Here is a 15,119-nt window from a genome sequence, read left to right on the forward strand (position 1 = left end):
ATAAAAAGGCAAATAAATAAATGTTTTTGACTAGCACAAAGAGAGGAAAGTAGGTGCAGTTTGGGCCCTTTGCCACTCTCAGTTGACAAATCATTTCTCCGCCTCCCAAGGTAAGTCATTCACTTTAATTGGCCAAGTGCACTTTGAGAGCAAGCTCTGTCTGCCTTAACCTTTCTCCCTCCCACTGATGGGTGGGCAGTCCTTACAGGAATTAGGCAGGAGGTAAAAAGGATTTGTGAGAGTGAGGACAGACAGTCTGTGACTCAGGAGTGGCTGCACCATGAGTGTCTCTGCTCTGAGCCCCGTCAGATTCGCAGGCAGCATCTCTGGCTTCCTGCAAGTGGCCTCCGTGCTTGGCTTGCTCCTGCTGCTGCTGCAAGCAGTCCAGTTCTACCTGCGCAGACAATGGCTACTCAAGGCTTTCCAGCAGTTCCCATCCCCACCCTTTCACTGGTTCTTCGGGCACAAGGTATGACGGAAAGGGAAGGGTGGGTGGGACAGCAGGGAGGATGAGGGTCTCACAGACTGGCCATCAAGTTCACAGGACAAAGCCCCCTGTATAAGAGTCCAAATACTTCATGAGACATGCAGCTCAGGCTGAGACACATTCCAGCATTAGGATGGCTCAACTTGTCTGGCTGTTGCTCAGCTCTGTACTGATAGCCCTGCACTTGCAAGGCTGTGTGTTGAGCCTACCTAGTCTCCTCTTCAGACTGAGCCCCTTCAGTAGCCTCTGCTGTTCTCCAATAGCTTCTGGGTGGTTCCTTGCTTAGTGACTCCTGGCTATTCTCTCCCAAGCTTAGAGATTGCCTGGGAATGAAGACATCAGTGAGATGAAACCTTGCCCCGTGGGGTTCCTGGTGTGGCAATGGCACACATCTCAGGAGCTGTCAAGCACAGGAAGAGTTCACACTGCTGGGATGAGTGGGTAGCTGGCCTAGAAAATTCCCCTGGAGGGGAGCAATTTTCAGGATGAATGAATTACAAGATGAAATCCTGAAGCCATGGCACATAAAGGAAAAAGCCTGTGTAGTGTCCTCACATGAGGGCACTGATGTTAGAATTTCCTTGGGGTCTGTTTAGCTCTCCATTCTCCTTCCAAGCACCCTGCACTGTAAGCTACTTGGATTCAAGCATACCATCACTTCCCTGTACCACAGTGCTCAGCTCAAGAGCCAGGCACATGTGTCTGAGATCTCCTAGGAAGGAGATGTTGTAGCACCCTGTCTATTGAGAATGGGCAGTCCTGATTCTTTCCACTCTTGCCCCAGGAAACAAGGCACAGAGCCAAGTGGGAGGATACATGGGAAGGTATTCAACAAAGGACTGTGCAATGGATGCTCCTAAAAGGAGATGGGTATGAGGGTGCTTGTGTGCAGAACTGAGGATTCACCCAACAGCATTATCAAATCCAGCTCAGGAGCAGTTCCTGCTGTAGCAAAGCTCTGAGTGACAGCATACATAATCCACCAAACTGCTCCAAATTTCTGGCTGCCTCTGAAAAATCTAGAACTGTTCCTGTGCTTATCCTGCTCTTGTCTCCAATTCAAAAAACTAAACTAGAGTCCCACTGCTTTGTCTTTCCCTCAACAGCAGTTCCAAAGTGACCAGGAGCTATCGCAGATTATGAAGTGTGTGGAGAACTTTCCAAGTGGCTTCCCTCGCTGGTTTTGGGGGAGCAAAGCTTACTTTACTGTCTACGACCCTGACTACATGAAGGTGATTCTGGGGCGATCAGGTGAGAGAGACATAGCAGTGTGAAGAGATAAGTTCCTCTTTGTAGCTCACCCTAGGCTGTCACATTCCAGAAGAGTGTAGCACTCCACCATTGCCCTACACACTCTACCTACCATTCCTCCCTGGCCACAACCCAGTAAATGGCCAACAATACTCCATACTGAAATTTCCATCCCTTAGCCAAAAGTCTTCATCTTTTTTTGTTATTTAATTAAATTAAAATAATAAATCATGAAAATTGTTCCAGGTCTAAAAAACACACTTCTAATGCATATTGGTTTGAGGTTTGAAATCTCTGTTACCTGCCCAGAATCATAATTAAGCCATGATCCACTGTAACACACACACACACACACACACACACACACACACACACACACACACACACTCCTCATCAATTCATCATCCCTGCTCTGGGGGAGTTCAGCTGCTGGTACATGAATCCTGGCTTCCTAAGCCTGACTGTTTGGACATTTGCCAACAGACAGCCCTTAAAAGATGACAGAAGCCAGTGGCTTCAACCACACCTGCCTTGGAGCTGCCTTATTTATCCCATTCCTTGTTTCTGTTTCAGATCCAAAGGCTAATGGTGCCTACAGATTGCTGGCTCCTTGGATTGGTATGTATGTCTTAATTGGGAATGTGGTCTAGTCTCAATTAGGTTTTTCAAGCGCTGTGACTCTTTTTCACAGAGAACAAAATGTGACAGGCTACCACCGTCTTGATCTAGCCCCAATCCCACCTGGAAGAAGTAGGTCTATTGTGACCCTTCACTTCTCCGAACAGTCTTATCTAAACATTGTGTATGTCCCTCGTTGGTCTACCATCAACTCTTTTGTAATTTTTATCTCATAGTGTAACATAAATCTTAAAAGGTCTTATTAATAAAATTTTTAAAATGGAGCCACATATTGGAGTGAAAGCTGAAAGATCAGAGAAACAGAACAAGCCAGCCACATTCTTTTTTTTTTTTTTTTTTTTTTTTTTTTTTTTTTTTTTTTTTTTTTCATTTTCTTGTAGCTTTGCTTTCTAGCTCTTTAGCCAGCTGCTCGAACTCAAGAGATCCGCCTGCTCTGTCCATGCTATTAAGCGTGCGCACAACCCAGCTGCCAGCCACATTCTTACCTCTACAAAATCCTCAGCCTCAAGAGAGTGAGTTCCTGTTTCCTTGTGCCTTATATACCTTTCTCTACCCAGACATCACTTCCCGGGATTAAAGGCATGTGTGCTTCCTAGTACTGGGATTAAAGTTGTATGCCACCACTGCCTGGCTCTGTTTCCAAGGTGACCTTGAACTCATAGAGATCCAGAAGATCTCTGCCTCCCAAGTGATAGGATTATGGGTGTGTGCTACTACTGTCTGGCTTCTATGTCTAATCTAGTGACTGGCTCTGTCCTCTAATCCCCAGAAAGTTTATTAGGGAACACAATATATCACTAGATTTCCCCTTTTTGTCTAAAATAATAAAAGGTTATAACTAATATAAGAAAAACTATATATAATAAGCACAATAAGTATATACAATATATACAGTCAAGAATTACATTAACAATGCCCAGTCCATTAATATTTGACAGAATCAGAGAAAATACTCCACTATCTATCTTATTTTGATGAGTCCAAAATGTTGTACCTATTTCACTTTCTATCCTAACTTGTATTACCAGCCAAAAATATCTTTTGATGTCTTTCAATCTTATAGCGCTTTACATCTCTTCAGTGAGTTTCTGTTCTGAATTTGTTAATAATGAAAACTATAACTATTTAATCTTAAACTCCCTCAGAGACCTGAGAAGGAAATAATATTAACTGAGTAAGGAGGAAGAGCAAACAAGCAACTTGCAAAAAATGTGAGAAATGACAGAAATAACTGGTTGCCTGGACAGCCACCCAAGGTTTCTCTGCAACGTTAGGGCATCCATCTTCGGCCTACAGGCCTAGCATATTGACAGACTCATCTGTGAAGCAGGATTTTTTTTAAAGAGCTTTCCTACTTTGTCTTGGCAAGAATCGGCAGTTCTTTCTTTTGTATCCTTCTTATCCATTTTGGACAGCATACTGTCAGCAGTCAAGGCAAGGGCACTTTCTTGCCCAGTGGCTGCAGCGAAACTAAACTCCATAAGAGTTTTTTCAATGCCCATCATCTTCTCTGAAGTAGATCGGTGCTGCCATGAGCAGACATGTCTCGTTGTCATTAAAAAAAGAAAGAAAGAAAAGAAAAAATCTGTTATTAAAATATCTTAAATGCCATATTCTGTAGGTCTCTGAAGTGTTTGAAGATGACCTATCTAAAATAAATCTGTTTGACCTTAAAAACATACCTAATACAACTACAAGTTCGATTGTAATAACTGACTACTAACCTGCATTTCTTTATTATCCTAAATTGTTGGTAATAACTTTCAAGGACTAAAAAATTGCATTACATTGTTAAATGAGCTGTATAGTTACAATACCTTGAACAAGAATAGAAATATATGTATAGTATTTTCTAACAAAATCAATCTCAAATTTGTATCAATATACATAATTTGTATACAATATACAAAAATCCAATCCAATGTAAAATATTTAAAACTAGTAGTTGCTTTCTAAAAGCAGATTCAATAATCTCCCTTTTTATCTTATCATATCCATATTCTCCCTTTTTCAAAGTAGATTCAATAATCTACCTTTTTATCTTATCATCCATATTCTCTTTTTTTTCTTTTCAGAGTAGATTCAATAATTTTCCCTTTATTCATTTCTATAACTTTTTTAGAGTAGATTTAATAATCTACCTTTTATCTTATTATACCTATATCCTCTTTTTTTCTTTTTCTTTTTTTCAAACAAAAACTCTGAATCTAATCTCCTTGTTTAGCTTTTTTTCCTGACCATTATCAATTAACAACTTGTAACCAACCATCATAAACAATGACAATTATCCATAACCCATTGAATGACCAAAAAACCACCCACCCCACCTCTTGGAAATGTGGGCTTCATGTTCTTAAATTACTTCCTGCTGTCTGGGGGCAACAGCATCTTTAAGGGATCCTGAAAAGAAAATTTTTGAGGGTTAATTGTCAAGTCCTGGGAGAGGTAGCTGTATCATTTGTTGTCCAGTCTCCACATAATGCAAAAATGTAGGGCTTGTCTCAAGTCCTTGGATGAGTAGTCTGTGAGGTTGGATCATCTCAGCTAGTCAATCAAATTGTCCTGAGCAGTTTGTAGTCCAAGCTGATCTGTGGGTGGTTTTTGTCAGCTTGGTGACATTATCATAGTCCTAATGAAATCATTGTTGTGGGGTCCCATCTTTTTTTGTGATATCTTGTGTACCCTTATATACTTTCCTGGAATTGGAAGACAGAACCAGCCACTAGATTAAACACAGAGGCCAGATGCTGGTGTCACACACCCTTAATTCTGTCTTTTGGGAGGCAGAGATCCCTCCAGATTGCTGTGAGTTCAAGGCCACCCTGCAAACAGAGCCAGGCAGTGGTGGCACATACCTTTAATCCTAGTACTGGAAAGCACACATACCTTTAATCTCAGGAAGTGATGTCTGGGTAGAGAAAAGGTATATAAGGCATGAGGAAACAGGAACTCACTCTCTTGAGGCTGAGAATTTCGTAGAGGTAAAAATGTGACTGGCTTGTTCTGTTTCTCTGATCTTTCAGCTTTCACCCCAATATCTGGTTCTGGGTTTTTATTAATACGATCATTTAGCAATTCATGTTACATCACAGATGTCATAATCACAGATTGTATGCCAGTCTCACAAGCTAGGGAATTCAAGTTTTAAACAGTACCATTCTTCAGAGTTCTCATTCTCAGTTCCATTACACACCCCTCCCCAGGTTTATCTAATTGTCTCTCTGATGCCATCTCACACATACACACCCATCTCTGTCCCAGGCTATGGTTTGCTCTTGCTAAATGGACAGCCATGGTTCCAGCACCGGCGGATGCTAACCCCAGCCTTCCACTATGACATTCTGAAGCCCTATGTGAAGACCATGGCTGATTCTGTCCGGTTGATGCTGGTGAGTTCATTTGACTTTCTACTCTGCTCCCCTCAGATCTGCTGTCCTTTCTACAACAGCTGCTGTTTCTGCAATTGCTGCTACTACTACAATTTAGCAGCAGCAGCAGCAGCAGCAGCAGCAGCATCTTCCTTCTCATCTTGCTCCTCATACTCCCCTCTCTCTCCTTTCTCTCTCTCAAGCTCTGTCTTCACCTACTCAGAGTATACAACAAACTCCACATGTGTATTCTACTATGAATATAGGTTCTTCAAAAATAGCTGGACCAGAAATATTACAGGTACCAGGATATGGCCATACTTTCTCATTGCCCAAGGCAAAGAAAATCATGTAGATAGAGACCTCAATTCCCTCTTCAAATCCTCAACTTCAGAGGGACTTTCCAGGATGATACTGACTCAGGGTTTCCCTTGGTCTCAGTGCTTCTGCATGGACTTGAGTGACACAGCAGGGTAATGGATGCCAGATCCACATTGCCATAGCCAAAGCTGCCATACCACAAACTTTCAACAGGACTCTAGACTCTGACTCAATTGTTCTCAACAAGCTTTGATAAATACATAGTAATTGAAGTCACTGTTGACCCCATTAGAAATGCCCATAGTGACTACTTGGGCTTTCTTATGCTTGATACATAGAAGTCCTACCATTATCTCAGGTTGGGCTCAGCTCTTCAAACACTGATGCATCATCTTCTTTACTGCCCTACAAATAGCATTGCTTGTCAAATAAAACATGGTAACTAGTTGCAAATATTTGAAATTGTTCCCTATCTTATGAGTTTGTAAAGGACTTAGAACATGGTATATGAAAATATAGGGAAATAACTAAGTCTATTGAGCACAAGTCTTCTGTGGAAATTAGGTCACTGTTTCCTCCCACTGCAGGACAAATGGGAACAACTGGCTGGTCAGAACTTCTCTATAGAGATCTTTCAACCCATCTCCTTGATGACCCTAGACACCGTCATGAAGTGTGCCTTCAGTCACAAGGGTAGTGTCCAGGTGGATGGGTGAGTGACAACCTTGACTTCAGGGTCTTTGGTCTTACCAACTGGTGTAGCCTCATCTGACATGCAGGTGGGGCAGCTTGATACTTACCTCCACAAAAAAAAAAATCAAGAGTCTGACTCCAGCCTGTAGCTGAAGCTTTTCTGGTCCTGCCAGGCTCACGGTCAGGACAAATCTCTCTCACCTGCCAGTCCCACAGCCGCTCGAACCCAAGCAAACACACAGAGACTTATATTACTTATAAACTGTATGGCTGTGGCAGGCTTCTTGCTATTTAGTTCTTATATCTCAAATTAACTCATTTCTGTAAATCTATATCTTTCCATGTGGCTAGTGGCTTACTGATACCTTACATCTTGCTTCTCATGGCAGCAGTGGCTGGCAGCATCTCCTGACTCAGCCTTCCACCTCCCAGAATTCTCTTCTCTCCTTATCCCACCTACACTATACTTCCTGCCTGGCTATTGGCCAATCAGCATTTTATTTATCAATCAATCAGAGCAATACATTCACAGTATCCCCAGCACCAGCCCCAGGTCAATTCCTGACACAATCCAACCCTGTCCCAACCACAGAGCACTGATCCCTAGCTGAGGTGGATGCCTAGATATTCATTCCCCATTCTGCAGTCTTGAAAATTATAAGGGTTAAAAGACAGAATTAATGTGTACCTCAATGCTGTCTGTCTTATCATACAGAAAATCTCTTACCAGAGTCCATTCTATCTACAGGTCAGATCTCTCCACTGTCTAATCTGTTCTGTATCTTCTTCCTCAGAAATTACAAGACCTACATCCAGGCCATTGGGGACCTCAACAACCTGTTTCATTCCCGTGTGCGGAACCTCTTTCATCAGAATGACACTATCTACAGTCTGTCCTCCAATGGCCGCTTGGCCAACCGTGCCTGTCAACTTGCTCATGATCACACAGGTTCTGTCTGTACTTCCTGTCTCTCCTCCTTTCCTAGGATTAGCTCAAAGGGGCTGGCTGTTGATGACCTCTGAGGCAGATCTAGGCCCTTCAGTGCCCCTATAGCACTAGGGTCACACCCACACGTGGATGCTTTCACACTGCAAATGTTTGAGTTGGGATCTCAGAATGCCACGAGCTGTGTGGATGTCATCACATTGGCAAAGTTTAGTGAGATCTGACCCATCATCTCAACCAGAACTTCCTTGGTCCATGGTCCTGAGAGGGGGTCTAACCTAGATCAGATGGCACTGGTCTTCTAATGTTGCCCACTCCTTAGCTTTAGGCAAGGAGACACATGGAACTATGTGGGGTTACTGCAGCTCTCAGGCCTGATATTCTGATAACTGATGTTCTGGAACAGATGGAGTGATCAAGATGAGAAAGGATCAGCTGCAGGATGAGGGAGAGCTGGAGAAGGTCAAAAAGAAGAGACGTTTGGATTTTCTGGACATTCTCTTGTTTGCCAAGGTGAGTGTGTTGTCACAGAGGCCTGTGTATCACAGAGAATCTGCCTGGGAGCACACAGCAAGGAACAAGCACAGCTCTGATGACACCTGTTGCCTCCCCCAGATGGAGAATGGGGATAGCTTGTCTGACAAGGACCTACGTGCAGAGGTGGACACATTCATGTTCGAGGGCCATGACACCACAGCCAGTGGAGTCTCATGGATCTTCTATGCTCTGGCCACACACCCTGAACACCAGCAGAGATGCAGGGAGGAAGTTCAGAGCCTCCTAGGGGATGGATCGTCCATTACCTGGTAAGAGTTCAAAAGGTGGAAGAACTCTTATTCTTTGGGCAGGGAGCAGACCCTGGTCTCCAGTCTACCTGCTCTTCACAATGGACCTTGTTTTAGGGATGACCTGGACAAAATGCCCTATACCACCATGTGCATCAAAGAGGCCCTGAGGCTCTACCCACCTGTCCCAGGCATTGTTAGAGAGCTCAGCACACCTGTCACCTTCCCTGATGGCCGCTCTTTACCCAAAGGTATGAGTTTCCCAGGCCCATTTACCTAAACTCTTTCCAAAAATAAGGAAGGATCAAAAGTCTGTGTGCTTTAACTCATAAAGTGCATCTTCTAATGTGGGTCATAAGCTTAAATGACCTCCTATAAAGTTAAATGATCTCCTATTCTGCTGCTTTGCATGAATAATTGTAAGCATCTCTTGTTCATCAGCTAACACTCCTTCTTTTGAATCCATGTCCTTAACATGAGGCATCAATTCCAGTTTGGAAACACTGACATTCTTTGATTCTTATATTCCAGACAAAATTCCAGATGCCAACACCGTGTAATTCATAGCCACTCTTATCTTCATGTGTCCTTACTGTCACATGTGTGTGTTTTCATGGTGAGGCTGGGAACACAGGTGTATGTTTGCACACACAAGTGGAAGCCAAAGTTCAACATTAGTTTCATTCAGCAGGTACTGTTTGCCTTGATACTTTTCATTCAGGAGGTCTCTCACTGACCTGTAACTCACCTATTAGGCTAGGCTGGATGGTCAGTGGGTACCTGCCCCTGCCTCACCAGCAATGTGATGACAAATATGTGCCACTACACACAGCTTTTTATACAGGCTCTGCAAATGAAACATAGATCCCCATGCTTGTACAACAAACACCTTCCTACCAGTTTATCTGTCCATACCGTTGTCACATCTTTTTATCATCCTCTACATTTGATATTAATTTGTGGAATTTTTATTTATAAAGAACTGCTATTTATATATAAATCAGTAAATACAATGTGACTCCAGACTCTTGCTAAGGCCATTGGTTATTCTCCATAACTTGATGGTAAGAGGAAATGACCTGGTACCCATTTAGCAGCCCTAATTTTTAACCCAAATATTAAATAGGGTTTTTCTTCAAGCTTGTTTCACTGATAGTTTTACATTTATACATGTACAACACACACACACACACACACACACACACACACACACACACATACACACACCATGACTCAATCCTTGGGAAATTCTTCACAAAGAAACCTTTGAATCTGGTACTATGACTTCAGCTCTCAAATACTATTTGCTGGCATGCATAGGATAGATAAAGAATCATACAGGGACTAGGGAGATGTGTTCATTCTTGAGTCAGAGCAAATGAAGGAGATCAATGGATCCTATGTCATGGGTCATATATGGTCCAGTCTCTGAGAAGCACTCAGGTTAATGGCAGAGGTGAACTGATGAGCAGATACTGGACCCCTGCAATGTCAGGAAATCACCCTTTGTCTCACACCTCATTCTGTCAAAATCCTAGTTCTACCACATACTACTTTGGAGATAATATTTAATCCCTCTCTGAAACTTTATTAACTGACCTGAAAAACCAGACTAAAACAACTGGGAGATCATTGTGGGGACTGAATTATTATACATCTTTACTGAAAATCCTTCATCAAATTTAAGTTCTAATTTGATTTATTCCCAAAACTCAGGTTCATGTCTTTCTTGCTTCTCTTTCTTTAACTCCATTTTTATACTCCTCATTTGTGCCTCAAGCTCATTTCCAAGTCACCCACATCTCCCAAAGCGATGATCTGTAGTATCCAGACCTTTCGTGCATGCAAGTCCCCCGCTGTCTCAGGAACCGAGGATTCACAACCTGGGTATAACCCATCTTCTCTCCTATTCCTGTCTGCTCCGCAGGTGTCTCAGTCACACTCTCCATTTATGCACTCCACCACAACCCGAAGGTGTGGCCAAACCCAGAGGTAGGAGGCCCCAGAGGAGGGCATGGGAAGCTCTCTCCAGACCAATAGCTTCTCTGTTCCCACCTCTAGGCATTGCCTCCTGGTGGGTTGAAAGCAGGAGTTTAGCCTCTACCTGTCCTGACTGAGGTGCTCTCTCCCTGCAGGTGTTTGACCCTTCCAGGTTTGCACCGGATTCTCCCCGACACAGTCACTCATTCCTGCCCTTCTCAGGAGGAGCAAGGTGAGACAACCTGTGTATATTGGTGGGGTATACTGTGGGGGGTATCTGTAGCATACCTTGATGTTTTTACCTCCTGCGAACATGACATCTCCAGGTATATCCTTATTGGTGGACTTGATGGAAAAACTCTTTGGGGATGTGTCTATGAACAACGGGAGGGTAGCATTTCAGAAGACACTATGAAGACATTAACCCATTGCCCTTCCCATTGGCCAGACAAATTTTTGTGTCAGTGGAAACCACACACTTGTATGTGTTCTGATATTTCCCTCACTTTAGGGGCAGTATTTAAGTTGATTTATTTTTCATGTGAATTTAACTTTAGGTGTCTAGATTTTCAAGTTTCAGAATTCTTAAAGGTCCTGCCTTTTTCCACACTTCAGCCAGGCCCACCACCCTTGCTGGGTAGTTCTCTAAGTCCAGAATCACTGTGGCAAGTGATTAGTTTGCTTGAGTGTCTGCATGGACAACTGTCTAGTTAGAGTCTTGAGGAGTTACAGTGGGTCTTTTAAGGAAAGGTTTACCCCAGCACAACCCAAGAATCAGTGCTGATGTTCACAGCCCTCTCCTGGTTGCCCAATGGCCAAACCTTGACAGAGAATATATATTCCTTGAAGTTACACTTAGAGGCTGAGTGGTCTCTCTTCAGTCAAAAAGCAATGAAGAGGAGTAGAATAACCTGTTTTTGAGTAAACCCTCTGTTTTATAAATAACACATAGCATTTTTTAAGGTTCCTGGTGAGTGAAATGTAAAACACTCTTGAAATAGCTACTGAACCAGACAAAGGCTTTCCAATGGCTTCTAGGAAAATCCTCGAAGGCTCCCATGGGACCTGACTCACTGTGAGCTTTACAAGGCAGTGCAGAAGCAAGTTTTTCTGAGTCTATAATTCATGGATTTCTCAAGTGGCGAATAAGCTTTCACAGAGCAGGCTTTAAGCCAGTTGTTCTTCCAGACACGGGCTATCTAGCTTTTGGTGTACTTCAGGATTGAACGTTCCCACCTCTGCTCACTGCAAACCATGTCACTGACACTAGAAGACAGGAGGGAAATGGGTAACTCAGCTTAAGTTGGAATGAACCATGCTGCTGCTGGTGTTGTCTGAGACAGTCTCAGGCTTGTCTGGAGCTAATGATCCCTCTGCCTCAACTTCCTAGTTCTGAAATTCAGGTATAGGCCACCACACCTTGTTTATTCAGAAGTATTTTTATTTTCATTGTTTTTCATTCTTTAAATTCAAATGAATTACATTTTAGAGTCAAGTAAAAATAATTACTTTAAATGTAAAATAACTTATGAAGGCACTCTTGTGTGTCAGGTGCTATGCTAGATAAAAACCTGAGAATGAATGATATGATCCTATCCCTGTCTCCAGTTCAAAATTGTATTCCACAAGACAAATATGTCTGTGTTCCAAAATATATTCTTCCTCCATTCTTTCACTCATTCATTGAACAGTTTGCAAAATGTTCCATGTTCCTGACATCATCACATGCCCTGACTATTGCATGCCCTTGAATATAGCACTGGTGATGCCTTGGGTGCCCAGGAGCAACAGGGAAGTCAGCAAAGTAAGGAAGCCAGCTGCACATTGGCCTGAGCTTTGGGAATACGCAGCCTGTTTAGGTGCTGTTAATCATCTTAACAACTTGATCCGAAGCAGGAAGTGAGATGGGTGGGAAAGAGGTGAGGGCACCAGCCAGTAGAGGGTATGGCTGTAGCTATGCATCTGAATACAGCGCTACCTGATGGATGAACAGAGGGTCATCATGGTATGGGGGTCAGGAAGATCAGAGAAGCACAGGAAAGAAGACTGGAGGAGAAACAAGGGACATTTCTGAAGTAGAGTTAGGAGGCTAAAGATGCTGAAGGATGAAGGAGGTAGAGGTACCCTAAGTAGGATGCAGATGGGATAGCCAATTGAGGAGCCCCAACTCAGTGCCCCTGTAGGATCTTCCTACTGAAATCTCACTTCTCTCTTTGGAACCCATGCCCAAGATCTCCCTGGATGGAGTAAACTATGCAATGCTTAACTTATTAAATAATTTACAAGTTTGAGCTCTAATCCTAAGAATACTGGCCTAATAGGTTTTGTAAATCTAAAATAACTAGGGTCAAAGTAGCCTTGAAAAATATAGAGGCTGTATCAAAATCAGGAGAGTCAAGGCCCGAGGAAGAAGTGGGTGTGGCCTGTAATGACGAAGGTTAGACTGGACCTGTGAAGGCAGGGCTTGAATGATATTCTGGGGTCAGAGGTCATTGAGTTTTATTGTCCCTTTCTGACCCAGGAACTGCATTGGCAAACAATTTGCCATGAATGAGCTGAAGGTGGTTGTGGCCCTGACCCTGCTCCGCTTTGAGCTGCTGCCAGATCCCACCAGGGTCCCCATCCTCTTACCACGACTTGTGTTGAAATCCAAGAATGGGATCTACCTGTATCTCAAGAAGATCCACTAATTCTGGTAGGGACAAGGACAGACTCTATGAGCACGCTGCCTGACATCCTGTCTTCAGGCCATGTGTTACTGTCACCATCTTACTTTCTATCTGCTCATCTTTCGTCACCCTTTTTTGCTCCTGTGCTTCCTGTCCTCCTGTCTATCCATCCCTCTCTCTCTCCTTCCTCTAGATTCCCTAGTTTCTGTCTGTTTCCTACTACCTACATCTGGTCCTAATCTCCTCTGTCCTCTACCTTCTCTCCTTCTTCTTACGTTTCTGTCATCTTATTTTTCCCTACATGACTTCTTCATTACATCAATAATCAACTGTCACAACCCTTGGTTGTCTAAAGTGACAGAAAGTTATTATCTTACAGTTCTGGATCTCAGAAGTCTGAAATGGGTGTCACTGGCAGAAAACCAAGTTGTTGGGGTGGCAAACCTCCTCCTGAAGAGTCCTCTGGAGAGTCCTTCTCCCCCACTTTCAATATAAGTGATCATTCCTTGGTGCTGGACTGTCACCCCTGCTTTAAAGCCAGCATCCTCCGAACCCCTCTCTTCTAATTTCCTTTCCTTCTGCAAAGACTCTTGTGACATCATCAACCTCACTAAAAAAAAAATCCAAGATAATTTTCCAGCTCAGTATGTCTTACTCAATCCAACATACTAAGCCTTTTTGAATTATGAGGAAATAAACATTCATGGGCTCCAAGACTCAGGCTTGATCATCATTGTGAAGCCATTGTGAAACCTGGCATGCCCTTTACAGGACTGTCACCTGGTCTGTTTGTCTACTTCTCTCCTGCACAGTAGCTCTCTACCTGACTGTCCTTCACACAAGTTTCTCCGTCCTCCCTCCTTTCAGCAATAAAGTTCCTAGTGCCACACATGGTGTTTGTCATGTTCCCACGTTGCTTCAAACTGCTCCTGGACCAGGATTCATGATGCCATGGACAGACTTTCCTGGTATGCCATGTTCTGCTTCTTAGAACGGGCTTCTCTTGAAGCCACTGTCTGCAACCAGGACCTCCTTCCTAGTTTCAGAACCTACCAATTTGCTGGGCTAAAGCAGGCTGGTTCTGAGGAAGGGCAGGAGAGGATAGACTGGATACCCAGTGCCTGACCAAGGGGAGAGCTGGGCAGGAACATGAGCCCAAATCATCATGCACAGAATATTCAAGCAATATAGAAAGTCTCATGCTGGCCATGCTAAGAGAAGACAGGAAAAGTAAGAGCACACTCTGGGTGCTCCGCCAAGCACTCTAGCCACAAGATTCCAACTGGGATGAAATGTGTAACAGAAAGTGATTCTACTGCCTGGAAGCAATGAGCAAGACAGGCTCAGTTCACTGTCCCATGCATTCCCCCTCCTTGACACACACAAAGTGACACTCATGTAAACTCTATACACACCCATAACACATTCCACCCACACCTGTGCATATGCATGTGCGTGCTCAAGACCAATGGAGCCTTAGGCTGTGTTTGAAAAGTCATAAAGATGAAGCTGTGGTCATCTGTGATGGCCACCAGTCCCAGAATCCACTCGCCCTCACTCAGGAGGTCCCAGTACACACACACACGCACACACACACACACACACACACACACACACACACACCAGTCAGAGTTCTTGACTTTATTCCCACTGATACATATACTCAGAAAGAATTGATGTTAATGATAGAGTTTTGAACAAAAGACATCAGAGTCAGAAAGCCTCAGCTCAACTTCCTCCTAGATTAGAGTCTCTCAATATTCTTCCCTTAACATTAAAATGCAGTCACAGTTTCCTCCAATAAGAGAAGGGGTGCCTCCATCCTGTCCATACCTCATGATGGCCAAGGTTCTGAAGATCTAAAATGATATTGTTTAGATATTGTTCAGGTGCCGCCTAGAGGCACATGGTGGTTATGACCACAGAATCAGCACCGAGTGATAACTGTTGAAACCTTACTACATTTGTTCAGAGAGCAGT

General features: G+C 43.4%; 1 protein-coding gene across 1 annotated transcript; it reads left to right on the forward strand.

The window, feature by feature from the left end:
• The first annotated feature begins 181 nt into the window (after positions 1–181).
• Positions 182–14,030, forward strand: LOC114706732 (cytochrome P450 4A10). Its single transcript, XM_028889221.2, has 13 exons — positions 182–469; positions 1,594–1,738; positions 2,312–2,356; positions 5,639–5,766; positions 6,654–6,778; positions 7,554–7,708; positions 8,112–8,218; positions 8,321–8,511; positions 8,608–8,741; positions 10,418–10,482; positions 10,626–10,702; positions 12,992–13,165; positions 13,519–14,030. The coding sequence occupies exons 1-12, from the start codon at positions 281–283 to the stop codon at positions 13,158–13,160; spliced, it is 1,530 nt and encodes a 509-aa protein (XP_028745054.1). The 5' UTR covers positions 182–280; the 3' UTR covers positions 13,161–13,165; positions 13,519–14,030.
• Positions 14,031–15,119: the final 1,089 nt, after the last annotated feature.

This window comes from Peromyscus leucopus, chromosome 2 (genome assembly GCF_004664715.2).
Source record: "Peromyscus leucopus breed LL Stock chromosome 2, UCI_PerLeu_2.1, whole genome shotgun sequence".
NCBI classification, from domain to species: domain Eukaryota; kingdom Metazoa; phylum Chordata; class Mammalia; order Rodentia; family Cricetidae; genus Peromyscus; species Peromyscus leucopus.

Bases quoted from the DNA above. Each gene is read 5' to 3' on its own strand.
- LOC114706732 (XM_028889221.2), top strand. From the start codon at position 281: ATGAGTGTCTCTGCTCTGAGCCCCGTCAGATTCGCAGGCAGCATCTCT. The intron at 2,357-5,638 runs GTATGTATGTCT...TCTCTGTCCCAG, and splicing joins ATTGCTGGCTCCTTGGATTG to GCTATGGTTTGCTCTTGCTA. The intron at 8,742-10,417 runs GTATGAGTTTCC...TCTGCTCCGCAG, and splicing joins TGGCCGCTCTTTACCCAAAG to GTGTCTCAGTCACACTCTCC.